Source organism: Gadus morhua, chromosome 12, assembly GCF_902167405.1.
Source record: "Gadus morhua chromosome 12, gadMor3.0, whole genome shotgun sequence".
Lineage (NCBI taxonomy): Eukaryota > Metazoa > Chordata > Actinopteri > Gadiformes > Gadidae > Gadus > Gadus morhua.
In genome coordinates this window covers 16,369,466-16,388,962 of record NC_044059.1, presented here as the reverse complement: position 1 = coordinate 16,388,962, position 19,497 = coordinate 16,369,466, and the positions used below count along the sequence as shown (strand labels likewise).

General features: G+C 42.7%; 1 protein-coding gene across 5 annotated transcripts in view; it reads right to left on the bottom strand.

Annotated features, from left to right (window-relative positions):
* Nucleotides 1–19,497, bottom strand: part of oma1 (OMA1 zinc metallopeptidase) — a 101,836-nt gene that overhangs the window by 35,163 nt on the left and 47,176 nt on the right. For 4 of the 5 annotated variants that reach the window (XM_030371863.1, XM_030371861.1, XM_030371860.1 and 1 more), the window contains 2 exons: nucleotides 7,284–7,391; nucleotides 115–243 (listed from right to left, as the gene is read on the bottom strand). In XM_030371863.1, the coding sequence (XP_030227723.1) occupies nucleotides 115–243; nucleotides 7,284–7,391 (237 nt within the window). The remainder of the gene's footprint in view (nucleotides 1–114; nucleotides 244–7,283; nucleotides 7,392–19,497) is intronic. The other variant, XM_030371862.1, reaches the window with a different exon arrangement.

Sequence of the window (19,497 nt, the reverse complement as noted above, 5' to 3'; positions counted from 1 at the left end):
GATATGAGTTGTATTGGGAAACCAGGGGAAAAGGGGTGGCAATAATGGAAAAGCTGCAGAGGAGAGTCAGCTTTAGCATTGCCGCGGGTTATCTGTATGAGTAATTGGTCTGACCTGTATAAGTTTGCCCTGGATCCAGTGTCCAAACACGGCAAGACTGTCCCGGGGACATAAGGCCCAGATGGCGGTCAGCAGGATAAGAGACAGCAAGTCCACAACGTGGGACAGGCTGGCCTGCTCCGCCTTGGGGATAGGGACAAAGAGGTGAATGTGATGAGAGGTATCAGACAGTAGGGGACACACACACAGGAACTTGAGAGCAAGAGCGAATTGGGATGTTGTGATGGGGTTTCAGGATGGCCAGTGAGTGAGTGAGAGAGCGAGAGAGAGGATTGTTCCAAGCATTTATGAAGTTCCACTCTTTACGGTGTAGCAGACCCTGAGGCTCTTTCAGCAGCCGATCAGATCAAACCTCCCGGGACAGACAGAGCCTTGTCGATCGGCCATTCCCTTCAACATATTAAATTCTCTTTTCGGAGCAGGGACGCTCACTCTCTAAAAAAAATAAAATAAATTAGAGTCCTGAATGCTTTTTCTAGGCCTTAAACACAGGCCACCATCACCAAAGTTGCAACAAATGTTAAGCTTGCTGGTAGTTCTACCAGGAGGACTCAAATCACGCGCGGCTGGCCGCCAATCACCAATCACCAGCTACCAATCACCTGCCTACACCTGCTCTATAAAGAGTAGTCTAACATATGTCTTTGCTGCTCAGGTCTTCGTTCGAGGCATGCTGCTGCTTTACTGTGCTTCTGATTATCTCGCATATCTCGTCGCTTAGTTGCTACGTCGGTTAATACACACCAAGAGGTCATAACTTTGGATTCGTGCTGGTCGGCCTACTACTTCTGGTCCGGGCAAGTGAGCGCAGAAAGCCGTTAATTTCGGTCCCCGGTATCCTCAACAACACCACCAAGAAGTTCCCAACACGGACATCCGCCTGGTTCTACAAACCCTCGCCGAGTTGGTGCAAAGCATTTGGCGCCAGGATGGACGCCGTCGAAACACCATGCGGAACTCCCGGACGGGTCCAGGCCCCCAACCCGCTGTCGTCAGTCCCCACGGTGCCTTTCTACTTCCAGCAACCATCAGCCTCGGCTTCCTCCGCCTTCACAGGCTACGCACCTGGCACGTGCCCTGCTACCATGGCTATTGCAGTCCCCGCGTTAGCCCCCGCAGCGTATTCTCTCTCACAGCTCTACCAGTCCAGCTTCAGGATGCGGCTCCCTCGGTCGGGTTAGGGGGTTTCTTCCAAGGGCAATGGTTTGCTGAGAGATGGCCAGTCGAAGCTGGCACGTTTGCCCTCGGGTCGATTCGTCTGCGCTGTTCGAGCTTTACCCTATCGTAGCAGCTAGCGTTCTGTGGGGCAAAGCATGGCGGCGTTAACGTATAACCATGTTTTGCGATAACAAAGCAGCGTCAAAACGGCTGGGAAGGTGGTCTTCCACAGCATACGGATTTTACATCCGGTTGAATTCGGTGAGTTCGTTGCACACGTCGGTGTGGTACAACACAGAACTCTACGTTCGCAATCAAAGGTTCATAACTATCTTTATACCGTGTACTAAAAAATGTGTAAGTTTTCTCTTCATAACGCCACCTCAAGCGTTTTATTAGCCGTTTTCTGTTATTACTTTTTGCTGGAGAAGGAGGGGTGGGCAGCTGAAAGGAGTCGTAGCGAGACATGTTGTTTCGGCCTGGCATTCGAGAGGGCCTAGTGCACTGTTCGGTTAACTTCTTGTGTCTGAGGTTTTTCACTTTAACATGAATGAAGTTGATGGGTTTTAGGCACTGTGGTAACTGAATATCACTAAGGTTTTTATTGACGAAGGGACTTTTAGATTGGTTCAGCTGCTGCTCACTAACTCTCACGTTCCTCTGCTCGCGATGCGATTCACATATCGATCAATTTATTCAAAAGATCCAAAGACAAAGAACAGGTACATTATGGTATAATTTTATATTATTATTTATAGTCTTATTGTTAATAGCTTCAGTCGCGTTGGTATTTAATTTTTCATTTGCTCGTTTAGCTATGTATGACAGTTAACAATGTTGGTGTATTACAATTATTTACGCGTGTAGGCCACTCCAACTCTCGATATTTCAAATAGATTAGTGTGCTCTCTCAGAGCTGGGAGATTTCATCCTTATTTTAACATATTACTCGAGACGGTGTTTCTCACAGCTCGGGTTCATGCGTTCTCGGGTTCATGCGTCCATGCATACATGTCTCCTACTCAGACTTTTCCCCTACACGGGGTATTTAATTTTTCATTTGCTTGTTTAGCTATGTATGACAGTTAACAATTTTGGTGTATTACAATTATTTATGTGTGTTGGCCACTCCAACTCACACTCGATATTTTGAATAGATTAGTGTGCTCTCTGGGAGATTTCATCCTTATTTTAACATATTACTCGAGACGGTGTTTCTCACAGCGTTCTACGGGTTCATGCGTTCTACGGGTTCACGCGTTCTACGGGTTCATGCGTTCTACGGGTTTACGCGTTCACGCGTTCTGCGGGTTTGCGCGTTTACGCGTTCTACGGGTTTACGCGTTCTACGGGTTTACGCGTTCTACGGGTTTACGGGTTTACGCGTTCTTGCGTTCATGCGCAAATGCGTACACGTCTTCTACTCAGACTTTTTCCCCTACACGGGGCCTTTTGCCCCTACACGGGGCCTTTTGCCAAAAATGCCACAAGGCATTTTTCCATCTAAAAGCGATAGCCTAGGAGCAGCTGTTACTATTATCATTTCAAGAATCAACAACTCTCTGTCCTTACGCTTCCATGTTCCTTTATTTCAAGCTTCGGCAATGCACGTCCCCGAATCACCTGTTTATTTGCGGCCTGCCAATGCCTCAAGGGTGGTTCAGAGTCCATCTCGCGACGGTGGTAGAAGGGTGCGGCCTACCATCTCCCCTCTACACTCAGTGGCGCCACCATGGGGTGGCGAGGGGTGGCTACTGCCACCCCAAAATCATTCTTTGCCACCCCTAAGACAATTTTTATAATGCATATTTATTTAAAATATATAATGTAGTCTAGATTATATTATAATGTAGTCCCCCCCCCGGCCAACAATCGCTGCCCGGGATGTTTATAGATTTGCTGTGGCCCCCATTGGCCACCCCTGGAATAATCTTCTGGAGGCGCCACTGTCTACACTGGCCACTCCTCCCGGATTGGAGCGGCAACCACAGCCGCTGAACAAGGGTTGCCGGTCGCGTCTATCAAACGGCTGGGAAGGCGGTCTTCCACAGCTTACGAATCCTACATCCGGTTGAATTCATGGTTCTTCCTCCAAGCGCACACGATGCTCTAACGTCGGTTAAGGCAGGTTTATCACGTTTGCTACTACAGCTGTTTTTGGCGGCCTGTTTCCATTCTAGTTTTAGTCTTGGTGTCAAGGTGTCATTTTTGTTTTTATTAGTTTAGTCACGTTCATACTCTTTCCAGCGATATCGAAATTCCGTTTAGGTATTATCAAAGATACAAGTGCGTAGATTTGTTAAATAAGGTAAACGGTCGAAAATTGATGTCGTTATGTCTCAACAGTTGAAGTTCCAGTTGGACAAAATAACGTATTACAGTTTATCGCCTAGTTTAGGTCAACGGAAATGAAGACATTTTAGCAGTCTTATTTTGTAAAACACTTTCAGTCTCGTTTGTATTCGCCAACAACATTGCACTACGTATTTAATTATAGTTATTGTCATATGACCAGCATTGTTCTCCTCACGCGATAAAGGTTCGTTGATGACGACATTTAGTCATAATTTTTGGTGTCAAAAGCAACACTATTTGCAACTACTGGTGGTGGTGGTGGTGGTGGTTGTTATCAGGTACTAAACTCATAAAGCAAAATTTGGCTATATAACTCAAGGTTAACCTGCAGCAACCCCGGCAAGTTTGACCACGTCGGTGGATCATCTAGAAAACACTCTTGAGTTCGGTGTCACGTTGGTGGCATATCATGGAAAAAATAAAACTCAAGGTTCGCAGCGGCGACCCCGGTGAGTGCGTTGGCCAAAGCGCAGCGGTAAAAACTCGGGCACTCGTAACTATGACCACGTCGGTGGCACGTTATCTATTACTCATGGTTGACTGCAGTAACCCCGGTGAGTGCGTTGACCATGTCAACGCACAATTGGGGCACAACTCAGGCACTCGTGAGTTTGTTGCACACGTCGGTGCGGTACAACACAGTACTCAACGTCCTACATCCGGTCGAGTTCAAGGTTCTTTCTTCAAGCGCACACGATGCTCTCTAACGTCGGTTAAGACAGGTTTTACACGTTTGCAACCATAGCTGTTTTTGGCGGCCTGTTCCTTTCTAGTGTTAGTCTAGTCTTGTGTCAAGCTGTCATTTTAGTTTTTATTAGTTTTAGTTACATTCATACTCTTTCCAGTGTTATCGTAATTACATTTAGATATTATCAAAGTTACAAGTGCGTAGTTTTGTTAAATAAGGTAAACGGTTGAAAATTGATGTTATGTCTGGAACAGTTGAAGTTCCAGTTGAACAAAATAACGTTATAAGTCTTTATCGCCTAGTTTAGGTCAACGAAAATGAAGAGACATTTTAGCAGTCTTATTTTCGTAAAACACTTTTTAGTCTTGTTTTATTCGCCAACTATATTGTACTATGCTTTTAATCAAAGCTATTGTCACACGCCCAGCATCCACGTTACGTCCAGTCTCGTTTTTCTCACGCGATAAAGGCTTGTTGATGTCGACTCTTAGTCATAATTTTCATTGCCAAAAGCAACACTATTCTGGCGGCCTGTTTCCATTCCAGGGTTATTCTAGTCTTAGTGTCTAGCTGTTATTTTAGTCTATTCGTTTTAGTTACGTCTATATTCTTTCTAGTGTTATCGAAATATATTGCACTATGTATTTAACTACAGTTATTGTCACACGCCCAGCATGCACGTTGCGTCCTGTTAGTTTTTTGTTTGTTTGTTTGTTTGTTTTTCTTTCTCACGCGATAAAGGTTTGTGATGACGATATTTTGTCATTATTTTTGTTGCTAAAAGCGACATTATTTGCAACTACTGGTGGTGGTGGTTATCAGGTACTAAATTCATAAAGCAAAATTCGGTTTCATAACTCAGGTTAACCTGCAGCAACCCCGGCGAGTGTGACCACGTCGGTGGATCATCTAGAAAACACTCTTGAGTTCGCTGTCACGTCAGTGGCGTAAAATAGGAAAATAAAACTCAAGGTTGCAGCGGCAACCCCGGTGAGTGCGTGACCACGTCGGTGGCACATCAAGGGCACTCGTGAGTATGACCACGTCGGTGGCACGTTATCTAGTACTCATGGTTTGACTGCAGTAACCCCGGTGAGTGCGTTGCCCACGTCGGTGGGAACAACTCAAGCACTCGTGAGTTCGTTGCGCACGTCGGTGCGGTACAACACAGAACTCTTGGTTCGTTGCAGCAAATCCGGTGAGTGCGTTGCCCACGTCGGTGGGAACAACTCAAGCACTCGTGAGTTCGTTGCGCACGTCGGTGCGGTACAACTCAGAACTCCACGTTCGCTGCAGCAACCCTGGTAGTGCGTTGACCACGTCGGTGGGCACTACTCAGGCACATGCAAATTTAATTACCACGTCGGTGGCATAATATCAAAAGCTCAAGTGCAGGGCACTCGGAGTTCATTGACCACGTCAGTGTTTAACACGGAAGTTCACAATATTTGCTGCAGCAACACCGGTGAGTGCGTGACCACGTCGGTGGCACAGCAAGGGCACTCGTGATTTCGTTGACCACGTCGGTGTTCAACACGGAACTTCACAATATTTGCTGCAGCAACACCGGTGAGTGCGTGACCACGTCGGTGGCACATCAAGGGCACTCGTGAGTTCGTTGACCACATCGGTGGTTCAACGCGAAAGCACTCAGGTCACGCAGCGACCCCGGAGAGTGAATCGACCACGGCAGTTGGTACAGCACGAAAGCACTCGTGGCTCGCTGCGTAACAGCTGCAGAGTGCTCTAAATTTTAATTGATCTCGCTGAGGTATTTTAAGTCGACTGCTTTTATGTGATTCATCGATCTCGCTGACGGTCTTAAGCTTATCGTTTTATGGTATGTATGATTGACTCTTAATATGTCGTATATTGGGTATGCCTTTTATCTTCCAGAAGCAGTATAGATCCTTGTCCACTTCTTCTACGCGGGTATGTATGGTCTCATTACCCCCTTTCGCTATTCTATTTTTGGGGTCGGCTCCGCCCCTGCCAGTCCCGGCAGGACATGCCGAGGTATCTCCTACTTCTGGCGAAGGCCTACGTCCTCTCTTTTGGGGAAGGCTCCGCCCCTGCTAGTCCTGGCAGGATACGCCGAGTCCGCACGTCACCCTGGATCAGTGACGAGGCTCATGCCAAAGATTTACCATGCAAAATATTCCCATGTCGTTATTTAAATAAATCCTGTTCATACTTATCGGTGATCGAGTCTTTATGGGAGAAATGTTAAGCTTGCTGGTAGTTCTACGTGGAGGACTCAAATCACGCGCGGCTGGCCGCCAATCACCAATCACCAGCTACCAATCACCTGCCTACACCTGCTCTATAAAGAGTAGTCTAACATATGTCTTTGCTGCTCAGGTCTTCGTTCGAGGCACCTCCATCCACCCCACCACCACCAGGTCGGCCTCAGTCTACTCGTCCAGGGGAAGGCTCCGCCCCTGCTAGTCCTGGCAGGATACGCCGAGTCCGCACGTCACCCTGGATCAGTGACGAGGCTCATGCCAAAGATTTACCATGCAAAATATTCCCATGTCGTTATTTAAATAAATCCTGTTCATACTTATCGGTGATCGAGTCTTTATGGGAGAACAAATGAAGATGTCAAGCTCGTAAAATGATTATGGCCTGAGGTCAAAACGACTCATCTGATCCTCTGCTAGCCATGTGTGACCGATGGAAACCAGGTTGAACCTAAAGCCATCCGAGTGTTAAGGTAGCATCTGATATATACTGAGGTAAAAAAGGAGACACGCAGGAACATAAAAGGCCTGATAAATATTGTTGCCCTGAAAACCAATCAAAGCAACCTGTGCCCATGTCATAAAAGTCTGAAAGAAACACTGGAAAGTCCATCAAGAAAATATGGCTGCAATGGTTGAGGTCAACATTTTCTACATGGTTTGGCTCTTTCAAAAGTGTGTTTGTATGCTTGTATGTATTTATGCGTGTTTGTACTCACGGAGTGGCCCAGGATGGCGTGGGCCATCTCGTGTCCGAGGACAAAGGAGAGCTGGTGAATATCTGCCACCATTTCAAGCATTCCAGTAAACATGAACACTTTGCCATTCTGTCCAGAGAAACACACAACCAGCCATCAGTCATTAGACGGTCATCGGAGATTCGACCCTGAAGGTGATTCACACTGGTTTCTTTATATGCGGACATCGATTTCGTTCCGACATCAGTAGAGTCAATGGGGGGTTTAGGGGGATGGGCTTGCAAGGGGCCTATGATGTAGGGTCTTAGTTTGCAGGAGACGGGATAAGTACGTCCGCTGCCACTCTAGTTTGTTTTGGTTTGACCACAGAGAGCACAGAAGCAGAACAGGCGGAATTCATCACGATCATCTTAAATGTTGCTGCAACGATGCATCATATCCTTTCAGTTAGAGACAAATAGAAGAAACAACGAAGAACGCATGTTTTTTCTGCTTAATTTCACATATATCAAACACAGTAGTTGATTTCTGTGTTTGAATTATAAACCAGGGAGTGGAAGGCCATGACCCTATAATGTTCAGCTAACTGTTGTAAATAATAATTAAAAAAAAGCTGTCAGCTGTGAACTCATGTATTGTAATTTATTGTATGTGTACTTTTAGGGTGACGATAAGACCTATCTTTTAGTGTTCACCACGAATTACATGAAAAGCAGTGCCAACACTTAAATATTTTTTAAACATTCAGCAAACAAAAGGCAACAGGCTGATTATCATTTAGGGTGCTGTCACACGGAAATTGTCTACGTTATCCTCGTTGGAAAATTCCAAACCTGCCTGGCAACTGATGATTGCGTCGAACGTTGCCTGGCAACGGACGATCGCGTCGAACTATGACGTAGGGAGCTTCATGAACATTTTCGAACATTCGCGCTCGTTCATTGAGCGTCACAAGACGAAATAACAAACAGGCAAGACTTATTTTACAAAATACATTTATTAGCGTTGCTAACTTTATATTTGTATTGTATTTTATTGTTTAATCGATTTAGCTAGTAAACTGAGTGTTTGACGTGTTGCTAACTAGCTAGCTTGTGTTCATTTAATTTAGATAGACGGATAGATAGATAAGCAGACAGATAGAATTTAGGTTTATCGGTTTTTCTTGTTGATTGAAAATGGTGTCACTTAATTCTATTTTCTTGTATCTGTCATCTCAGATGTATGAAGCAGGGATCTCTCTCACGGAGAAACGGCAGATCCGGAGGGATGCAAAAGAATTCACTCGTAAAGGTATTCTGTAATTAAATAAATGACATTTTATGCAGTCCATTAATTCATCTTACATTTTCACAAATTAGTAGGCCCTGCAAAGGAAACTGAATTAAGTTATAAACCATCTACGGCTGATTCAGTGCTGATGTATGTTCTTTCCCTTTTTCTAGGAAATTGTATGTACTACCTTGGGGAGAATGGCCTTTCAATGAGGAGGGTGATCCTCACTGAGAAAGAGAAGGATGAGGTGCTGAGAGAAGTCCATGCTGGCTACTTTGGAGCCAAGAGGATGCAGGACAAGATCAACCAACGCTTCTACAGGAAGACAATTACCGGAGATGCTCAGAAATGGGCAAGTGATCAATTTGTTCAAGTTGCGTTTGATCCAGATCAGCTCTAATATTTCCTGTGATACGCTGATGCCGCATGCACATGAGATTTAAAGAATAATTTATAGTGATTGCCTTATATAAGTAATTGTTCATTTCAACTACTGTGACACGCAAAGAAAATCGCCTCTACTCTAGAGCATATTATTAAATCTGTTGTGTTTAATCTCCTTGTGTTGTAAAGGTGAAAACCTGTATGTCATGCCAGAGGTTTGAGCAAGTGAAAAAGGAGGCCCCAGAGTTGAAACCCATCAAACCAAAGTCACCATGGCATATGATTGGTGAGATATCTTGCTTTTGGGTCCTGTGAAACGGCTACAACCTCTCGAAGTCATAGTTACATTTTTACTATTTTCTTAATGTACTGTATTGCCTTTTCCATCTCCATAACGTCATGACCTGTGGGCAGCCAGGTACTTGTATAAGTACAAATTGACATGTGTTTATTTCTGTCCCTTCTCTAGGTGTTGACCTAATTGGACCATTCAAAGCCTCAAAGAATGGGAGCCGCTTCTGTCTGACAGCAACTGACTTCTTCACCAAGTGGAAGGAGGCCAGGCCCATCAAGGACAAGACTGATAGTTCCACATCACCGGTGTATAAATCATAGGAACATTTGCAGCGTATGTACAGTGACACAGTCATTGAGAAATAAACCTCAACAGGGTGATGCAGGACCCCGACGCGAATACGATCAGAACTGCGTCCATACGGAAGTCTGTTATTCATAGCAGCGGTCTGCTATACAGAAATAATAGACCGTAGAATGCCATAATTGACCAATCAGAATCGAGTATTCAAAAAAGCTGCGTAATAAAGATATATAACTGACATAAAAGAAAGATCGATAAGCTCCTAAATAATGTTACTATCAACCGATACATATTTGTTACACTCTTTAAATTCCCCTTGCTTGTACTTTGCTGTTTTTACAGACCAACGGACTGGATGAGAGGACCAATCAGACACTGAAGAGGTCCATTGGTAAGACCCTTGATGGACAACAGGAGAGGTGGGAAGACAAATGAAAATATTTTTTTTTTTCAAATAATTTGTGTCCAAGGCTCTTCCAGGTATTCGCCCTATCGTCTGATGTATGGACGGGAGCCACGTCTGTTTTCAGAGGTGTGTAGTGGTTGACTTTAATATTATCATATTAACAATTTCTAAATCAAATTTTTTTCTCTTCAGGGAGGAAGTTACACTTGTATGGTATGAGGAGACGACTTAACAGTAGGGAATCAACATGAAAAGTATATATGTCAAAAAAATAATTTCTATGAGGCTGATTTGAACATACTTTTCTTGCTTGTCCTTTGCCTTTCTTTTTCCTATGTTACTTAAGACCACTGGAGATCTTCCAGATGATGTGGACATTGCTTCTCCAGATAAGGAGTTGAGAAGTACGTCCAGGCAAGGGCTGAGAGTGATGGAAAGGTCATTGACAAGGCAAGTGTTTCATAAATGGGAAGCAAATCATTATTTATATTATTATCATTATGTATTTATGTTTTTGCTTTATATTTGAGGACATCACCAGTAGTTAAGTTAGTTGCCTTGCACAGAAAGGCAATTGCAAGGGTAGAATATTCATACATCGATTAACTATCCTGCATCAGATGACTGCCAACATAGTGCCCCCTCGAAAACAAGATGCTTCATCTCAAGGGGCTTATCCTGCCAATTAATAAATTAAATTAATGGTTTGACTTTATATCAAATTTTCGAACAAGTATCCTTTCTTTAATTTTATATGCATACATACACATACATGCATATACATATATATATACATATATATACATATATATACACACACACACACACACACACACATATATATATATATATATATATATATACATATATATATATATATATACATATATACATATATATATATACACACATTTATATATATATACATGCATACACACACACACACACACACACACACACACACACACACACACACACACACACACACACACACACACACACACACACACACACACACACACACACACACACACACACACACACACACACACACACACATATATATATACACATACATACATATATACACATATATATACACATATACACTAGGGATGGGCAAAATGATTATTTTCCAGGAACTAGTTCTTTCGGTTCAGTTCACTTTAACGATTCGTTCGTTTGATTAGTTCGTTACGTCAGATTACGTCATTTGACAGGGAATCTCACAGGTGTTTGCCCCCCCCCCCTAGAATGGAGCAAAGACTCCTGTGATTGGGAAATGCGTTTATCCAATAAACAGATGGAGGTCAAGTCTATTTTCGGAAATGTAGGGGGATATACGAGTGGCCCCACGTCGAATGGTATGACCCAAGATACGTCAGACAGAGAAAGCGCGCAAATTCGACGGTACCACCTTGTCATCTGTTTACCCAGGTGCCATGGCAACACCATTGCTACCTCTCATTGGCTGAATCTTTGAGAACGTTGTAGACTCAATCGATGTAAGGTCGTGGGGAGACGAAGCTCTTTTCGTTTGTATATTTTATTTACGTGACCATATTTTTGTTTTATGATAAAAAAAAAAGAATCAAAGAACCAGTTCTTCTTGTTTTGGGGAACCGGTTCTTGTCGTTCACGTTCGGGATTCGTTCGTTGTGAACGAATCGGTCGCGACCGACTCATCCCTAATATACACACAGTGTTTCCCACACATTGACGAGACTATGGCGCCCCGCCATAGTCTAATTTAGGCCGCCATAGTCTCTGCGTGCACACATTTTTTTTTTTTTTGCTCAGACGAAGTTCGTGTCGCTCTCATTGGGATTGCATGAGAGCACGAAGTTCGGCTGTCTGCCTGCGACTGTGACGAATAGCCTTCTGCAGCCGAATCCAAGTTGGCAATCCTTGAACTTTATTTAAATGAGAGTCTGGCGAATCGTGATGAAAGCCAATCAGTTTAGCGTGCGTGTGCTTACGTTGCAGAGGGTCTTGAGTTGTCTAAAAAATAGAGAGAGCGCGACAATCAAACACATTCAAACACGACATTCAAACACTGTTTGAGAACATAGAACTCCGTTTGACCTAGTGCACACGCAAACATAAAAACGGAGTTTCGGAGTTTTTATAAATGATCGTTTCCCATGATAAAAACTCAGTTTTCGTGTAGCCTAAATGAAAGGGCAAAACGTATGAAAACATGTGTTTTCCCATTGTGTAAACGGGGGGTTTATACAAATGTATAGCCTATGAAACGATTGAGAAGGTGACATTTAGGCCACGCCATTGTGTTTAAATAGGCGTACACTGAAATAAGGAGATTGGCCATCTGTTGTGTAGAATGTATATCTGCACAACATATCCCCCCCCCCCCCCCCCCCCCCATAGTCTCCAAAATTTCTGTGAGAAACACTGTACACATACATATAAACATATATACACATACATCTATACATATATATACACATACATACATACATACATACATACATATATATACATATATATATATATACATAGAGCCCGACCGATATAGGATTTTTATGTCCGATACCGATACGAATATTCTGTGATTTAAAAATCCGATATATCGGCCGATGTATATATATAAAAAATAAATCCAGAAACGCGCAACAAAACAAACAGATTTCCCTAACCTTGGTTATTGGTAGTTATCCTTTAAATCCTTTTCACTCTCAGCTAACACGTAACAACAGCAAAACTGGACATGGTAGTCATGAATTAAGTCATGCTTATCGACTTCAGAGAATTGATGGGGATGTTCTTTTAATTGATATTCAAGCAATGTATCTCTCGTGACAGTTGCCAATTTACCATGAACACACTTGCACACATGAACAACACGATGATCTCCATCGATCTCCGTCATTCACTCTGCCTAACTCTGGCTGAATCAGCGGGTTTGTGGCGTTAGAGGCGTTATTAATTTTGGAATTAATCTAGATGAATCTAGATTAAAATGGCAAACGGCAAAAAATCCTTTCGTTTACCTTGACAACTGTCAATTATACTTGGCAACGGTGAATTATCAAATATAATTCACCGCCGGAAGTTGTGAAGTGCCCATGCAAGTGAACGGAGCATAAACAAAAATAATTGACAGCTGAACGTTGGGAAGGCCCATGCAAGTGAATGGAGCAGTCTACAGCATTAAGAAGAGCCGCGTAATAATCCATAATAATGTAAGGTTTAGAAGTTAAATATTTGAAAGTTGTAGAATAAATTAATATAATTTATATTGGAGTTAATTAGCTAGAAATGTACTGACAATGATTATATTTAATCATTTACATATTTATGTTACACAATTATTACTTACATATTTACATGTTTACATATTTAACACAGTCAGGATATTCTGTTGAATCTGCCTCTCTGATTCCCTCACGTTTACCTCAGTCTAAATTCTAGCTTCTGATTGGTTAGTTCAGTCACGTCACGGGTCCGAACAAGGAAGTGTTTGAAAATAGATTAAAATAGGCGATATTTTTTTTATCGCGCGATAGAAGAATTTTTTTTTTTTTTTTTTTTTCTTTGGCTCAAAACAAAGAAGCAGTAGCCTGACTGCTATGTTCAAATGACATTTGTTCAAAGCAGTCGTTTAATTGCACTATAGGCTCTTTTTTTGTATCGTCCTGTTTTGATCAGTGTATATGCCAATGTTGTTATCAATAAAAAATCATTTGCACAAGGCAAGCCGATGCACTTCACCATGTTGATAAGAGAATTAAAATGAGAAGAATTATGGGACAAAAAAATCAAGGGATATTTAGCATAGAAAAAGAATTTGCGATTAATTAGAGTTAACTATGACATTAATGCGATTAATCACGATTAAATATTTTAATCGCTTGACAGCTCTAATATATATATATATATACATACATACATACACACACACACACACACACACATATATATACACACACACACAAATATATACATACACACACACACATATATTTATATATGCGTGCACGTGTGTGCGCGCGTGCGTGCGTGCGTGCGTGCTCGCCTAATTATCCAACAGTGGACTCCGGCGTCGTAACACCTTCACCAACAGGGGACCTCCGAGCCAAGAGGGGACATTTTTCAGGTCCCCTTTTGGTCATGCCTTAAATCAACCTAAAAACATGCCTAAAATATTTTGACGCATTTTCACAACTTTTGCCAAGAGGGGACCTGAAAGTGCGTGAGTGTTTAGTCCATACTCTATAGCGCCTCTGCTGGCCAGAGCTTGATTTTCAACGACCAATCCACACACGTCGCTTCAAACACTCCTCTATTGTGTGAACGACCTGCAGTCGTTCACACGTCTGTCAGAGTGTAGAGGGCTGTTAAACAGACTACTTAGTAAAGTCTCTTGAAACATGCAAACAAAAAAGGCTCAGCTTTAAAAGTTCCACACTTTTTTTGTATGTAGTGACAGGGGTCCACTAATAATAATAATAATAATACATTTAATTTGGATGACACTGTTGGCTATTACAAGATGACACAAGTCCCTTCTTAGATAGCATGGAGCGACATTCAAACTCCTTCTTTTAAGAAAAGAGGTAATAACTATATATACTGCAAGGGAAAGATAGTAATCTCAACTAATGTAATAATAATTTGTCAAACTTGATTTGTTAGTGTGTTTTTAGGAATAGAATTGTCTTTTAATGCCGAGCCTTTTTTGTTTGCATGTTTCAAGAGACTTTACTAAGTCTCTACTAAGATCGAGAACATTATTCTAGATTCAACCTGATCTATAGGCATGGTGCCTAGCAGGACCAACGTGAACTTGACACTAGTCGCGGCGTTTGGTTGCCCTATTCACATTAGGGAATCCATGAACAGACCACGTTGGAGATTTACCATTATTCATTAGCATACATATATACACATATATACACACACAACCACACATATATACATACATATATGTGTATATATACATATATATATATATATGTGTATATATACATATATATATATATATATATATATATATATGTGTATATATACATACATATATATATATATATATATATATATATATATATATATATATATATATATATATATATATATATATATATATATATACACATACATACATACATACATACATGTATATATATATATATATATATATATATATATATATATACACACATATACACATATATACATATATAAATATACATACATACATACATACATACACACACAATACATCCACCAAAACAACAATAATAATGCATCAACAGTTGTCAGCCCTAGTGACTCCTGCACTGATAATGCCGCCAAGCACTCTATATAAAAAAATGCTACAACATATTTGAAAAGGTGTGGGAAGAAGTAAAAACTTGTTCAATCCCACCCCACTTCTTTAAACAATATTAACAGGTCAGAAATCAAAATCAAAACTCAAACTCAAAACTACCTGTTTCCTTCAGACTCATTTCTCATTTTCATGATAACAAATCTATGTATCAACACTTGCGTATCTGTACACCATACAGATACACATAGATACACACCAGCGTACAACACTTGCATTTCTGTACTCCATTCCAATACACATACACACAACCGTACACACGAACACTTGCATATCTGTACACCATACCAGTACACATAGATGCACACAACGTACCAATATATTTCCTGTAAATCCATACATATACAATCCTTCACATACCCATGTTTCCTACTCACTGACAGACTAAAAATGTCAGCCACTCCAACTGCCAGCACCACAGCAACTGTGGAGTCAGTAGAAGGCCGAGCCACCACAGCACGCGACACCACCCTTAAGACCAATAGCTCACTGCTGATCACACAGTTAACTAGTCATGTTAACAAGTAATGAGACGTCAAAGCCCTCCTTCATTACTATAACTCTGGAAAACCATCTCTTTGTATCTTCTTTTAAAATGTTTCATGCTTGGACATTGCTTGATCTCCATATTCAAACTGTTCCACAGCTTTACCCCACAAACTGAAATGCAAAATCCTTTCCTGGTTGTTCGGATGCTGAACCTGTCAAAATGTAGTTTCCCCCTCAAATTATAACTAAGCTGTCTTTCATTAAATAATTTTTGAATATTATTTGGGAGTTTGTTGTTTTTTGCTTTGTACATTACCTGAGCAGTTTGAAACTTCACCATGTCAGTGAATTTCATAATTTTTGACTGTAGAAATAATGAATGAGTATTGTCCAAATATCCAACCTTATGAATGACACAAATCGCTTTCTTCTGCAGGATAGTTACTGGTGCTAATGAGGTATTGTAGTTGTTCCCCCAGACCTCGACACAGTACATTAGATAAGGCGAAACGAGTGCACAGTAAAGAGTGTGGAGTGATTTATGATCCAAAGCCTGCTTTGCTTTGTTTATTACTGCAATGCTTTTTGACAATTTGGTTTGAACAAGTTTTATGTGTGATTTCCAACTGATTAGATCATCGATCATAACTCCAAGAAATTTCATTTCGTGTACTCTTTCAATTTCCACCCCATCTATTTCCATTTTTACCTGTACATCTCTTTTACCATATCCAAATAGCATAATTTTAGTTTTGGCCAGGTTTAGGGATAATTTGTTGTAATCGAACCAGTTTTTTAGTTTGATCATTTCCTCAGTAAGATCCTTCAGAAGCTCAGCGAGATCGTCTCCTGAGCAGAAGATGTTTGTATCATCCGCAAACAGGACTAATTTCAGTAGCTTGGACACTTTGCATATATCATTAATGTACAGTATAAACCAGAGCCTAGACATTCTCTGCCTCACTGAGACCTGGCAACAACCAAATGACTTCTCCCATCTAAATGAGGCTGTCCCACCAGGTTTTTCTTTTATCAGTAAACCCCGGGTTAATGGGAGGGGGGGTGGCCTCGCTCTCCTCCATCGTGATAACATCAAAGTCACCACTGTCACAGTCCCCCTTCACTCCTCCTTTGAATGTCTAGCTGTAAAACCCTCAGGCCCCAAACCCACTATCATTGTCACCATTTACAGACCACCAAAACCCTCCGCCGTTTTCCTCAATGAATTCTCATCACTACTTACATCTGTATGTGCAATGTCCCCCACTGTTATCCTCCTCGGTGATTTCAACATCCACATTGACAACCCATCCTGTACTTTTGCTAATGACTTCACATCACTTCTGGACTGTCTTGGCATCACACAACATGTCAACCTCCCAACTAGAGATGTCCGATATTATCGGCCCACCGATATTATCGGCCCGATATTAGCATAAAAATGTAATATCGGTCAATATCGGTATCGGATTTTTTTTGAAAAAAAAAAAACATGGCACTTTTCCCTTAAATTAAGTTGAAGTATTTTTCTTATTTTGCACAGACAATGTTAACATTTGGAAAGCCTTGTTGCATTCAAGAATGCATCCAGTGGGGCATCACAATAACATTAAGCATGTTGTGTTAATTCCACAACAGGAGATATGTAATGTTACCTAAATTAGGTTTGAGGAAAAATAACCCAAATATCGACATCGGTATCGGCTGATATCGGAATCGAAAATTTAGAGTTGGACAATATCGCATATCGGATATCGGCAAAAAAGCCAATATTGGACATCCCTACTCCCAACCCATAACAAAGGTCACATTCTGGATTTAATCTGCTGCACTGACATCACTCCCACTAACCTTGATGTCATTGATTTCCCCATCTCCGACCACAAAGCTGTACTTTTTGACATTCATACCCAACTACACAAAACCAAGGAACAACGGACCATCTCCTTCAGAAACATCAAGCTTATCAACACCACAGACCTCTCCACCATGATCAGCTCCTACCCCAACCCTCCCCCAGCTTCCTCCCTGACTGACCTGGTGACTCACTACAATAACTGCCTCTCCTCCTCCCTCACCACCCTGGCCCCCCTGAAAACCCGCTCAGTCTCATTCACCCACACTGCTCCCTGGTTCACTCCTCATCTGCGCCAGCTCAAAGCCACTGGTTGTCGACTGGAGCGACTCTACAATAAGACTCAACTCACTGTACACCGCCAAATGTATTCGGACCACCTCCATCACTACAAGAATGCCCTCACCACTGCCAAAACCTCATACAACTCCAACCTCAGCCAAAAAGCCAAAACCACCACCTGTCAGCTCGATCCTCTTCCCACCTCCCTTGTCAAAGCATGTCTTCCGTCCATCTCCCCCATGATCACCAACATAATTAACTCCTCCCTCACTACTGGTACTGTACCCCCCACTCTCAAGCTGGCTGCCATCACTCCCATCCTGAAAAAACCTGGTGCTGACCCAACTGACCTTAACCATTACCGGCCCATCTCCAATCTCCCTTTCATCTCCAAAACAATTGAAAGGGTGGTTGCCGCACAACTACAGTCCCACCTCGACACAAACAATCTCCACGAACCGTTCCAATCTGGCTTCCGTCCAAAACACAGCACTGAAACAGCCCTAGTCAAAATCACAAACGACCTCTTCCTTGCAGCCAACTCTGGATTACTCACCATTCTCATCCTCCTCGATCTCAGCGCAGCATTCAACACCATCTCCCACCCTCTGCTCCTGGACCGCCTGGCTGGCATTGGGATCACTGGTGCTGAACTCTCCTGGTTTACATCCTACCTCACCGGCCGTCAACAATTTCTTCAACTAAGCAACCACAAGTCTGGGTGTTCAGGTGTCTCACTGGGTGTCCCCCAGGGGTCAGTCTTGGGTCCACTCCTGTTCACCACTTACCTCCTCCCGCTGGGCACACTCCTCCGTCACCATGGGGTCCATTTTCACTGCTACGCTGACGACACACAGGTCTACATCTCCACCAAACCCACCGCTGCCATCCCCCCCACCTCCCTCATCACGTGCCTGGAAGAGATCCGGAGCTGGTTGAGCAGGAACTTCCTGAAACTCAATGGAAACAAGACCGAGGCCCTGCTCATCGGATCCAAATCCACCCTCACTAAATCACAACACACCCCAGCTCCACTCATAATCATTGATGGATCCCAGTACCCTTCTCCTCCAAAGTCAAGAGCCTCGGCGTCATCCTGGACAACACCCTCTCATTTGCACCCCATATTCACAACATCACCCGGACTGCATTCTTCCACCTCCGCAACATCGCCAGACTCCGCCCATCATTGACCCAATCCAGCACTGAAATCCTAGTTCACTCATTTGTCACATCACGCATAGACTACTGCAACGCCCTCCTCACCGGACTCCCCACCAAACTCATCAACAGACTGCAGATCATTCAGAACTCATCCGCACCAAATCATCTGACCACATCACCCCTGTCCTCATCCAACTTCACTGGCTCCCAGTACACTACCGCATCCAATACAAAACCCTACTCCTCACCTACAAAGCTCTCCACAACCTAGCCCCCAGTTACCTCTGCGACCTCCTCCAAGAATACACTCCCTCCCGCTCCCTCCGCTCAACCTCTGCTGGACTACTATGTATCCCCACATCACGACTCACTACAATGGGTGCCCGGTCATTCAGCTGTTCAGCACCCAGGCTCTGGAACTCCCTCCCCCCA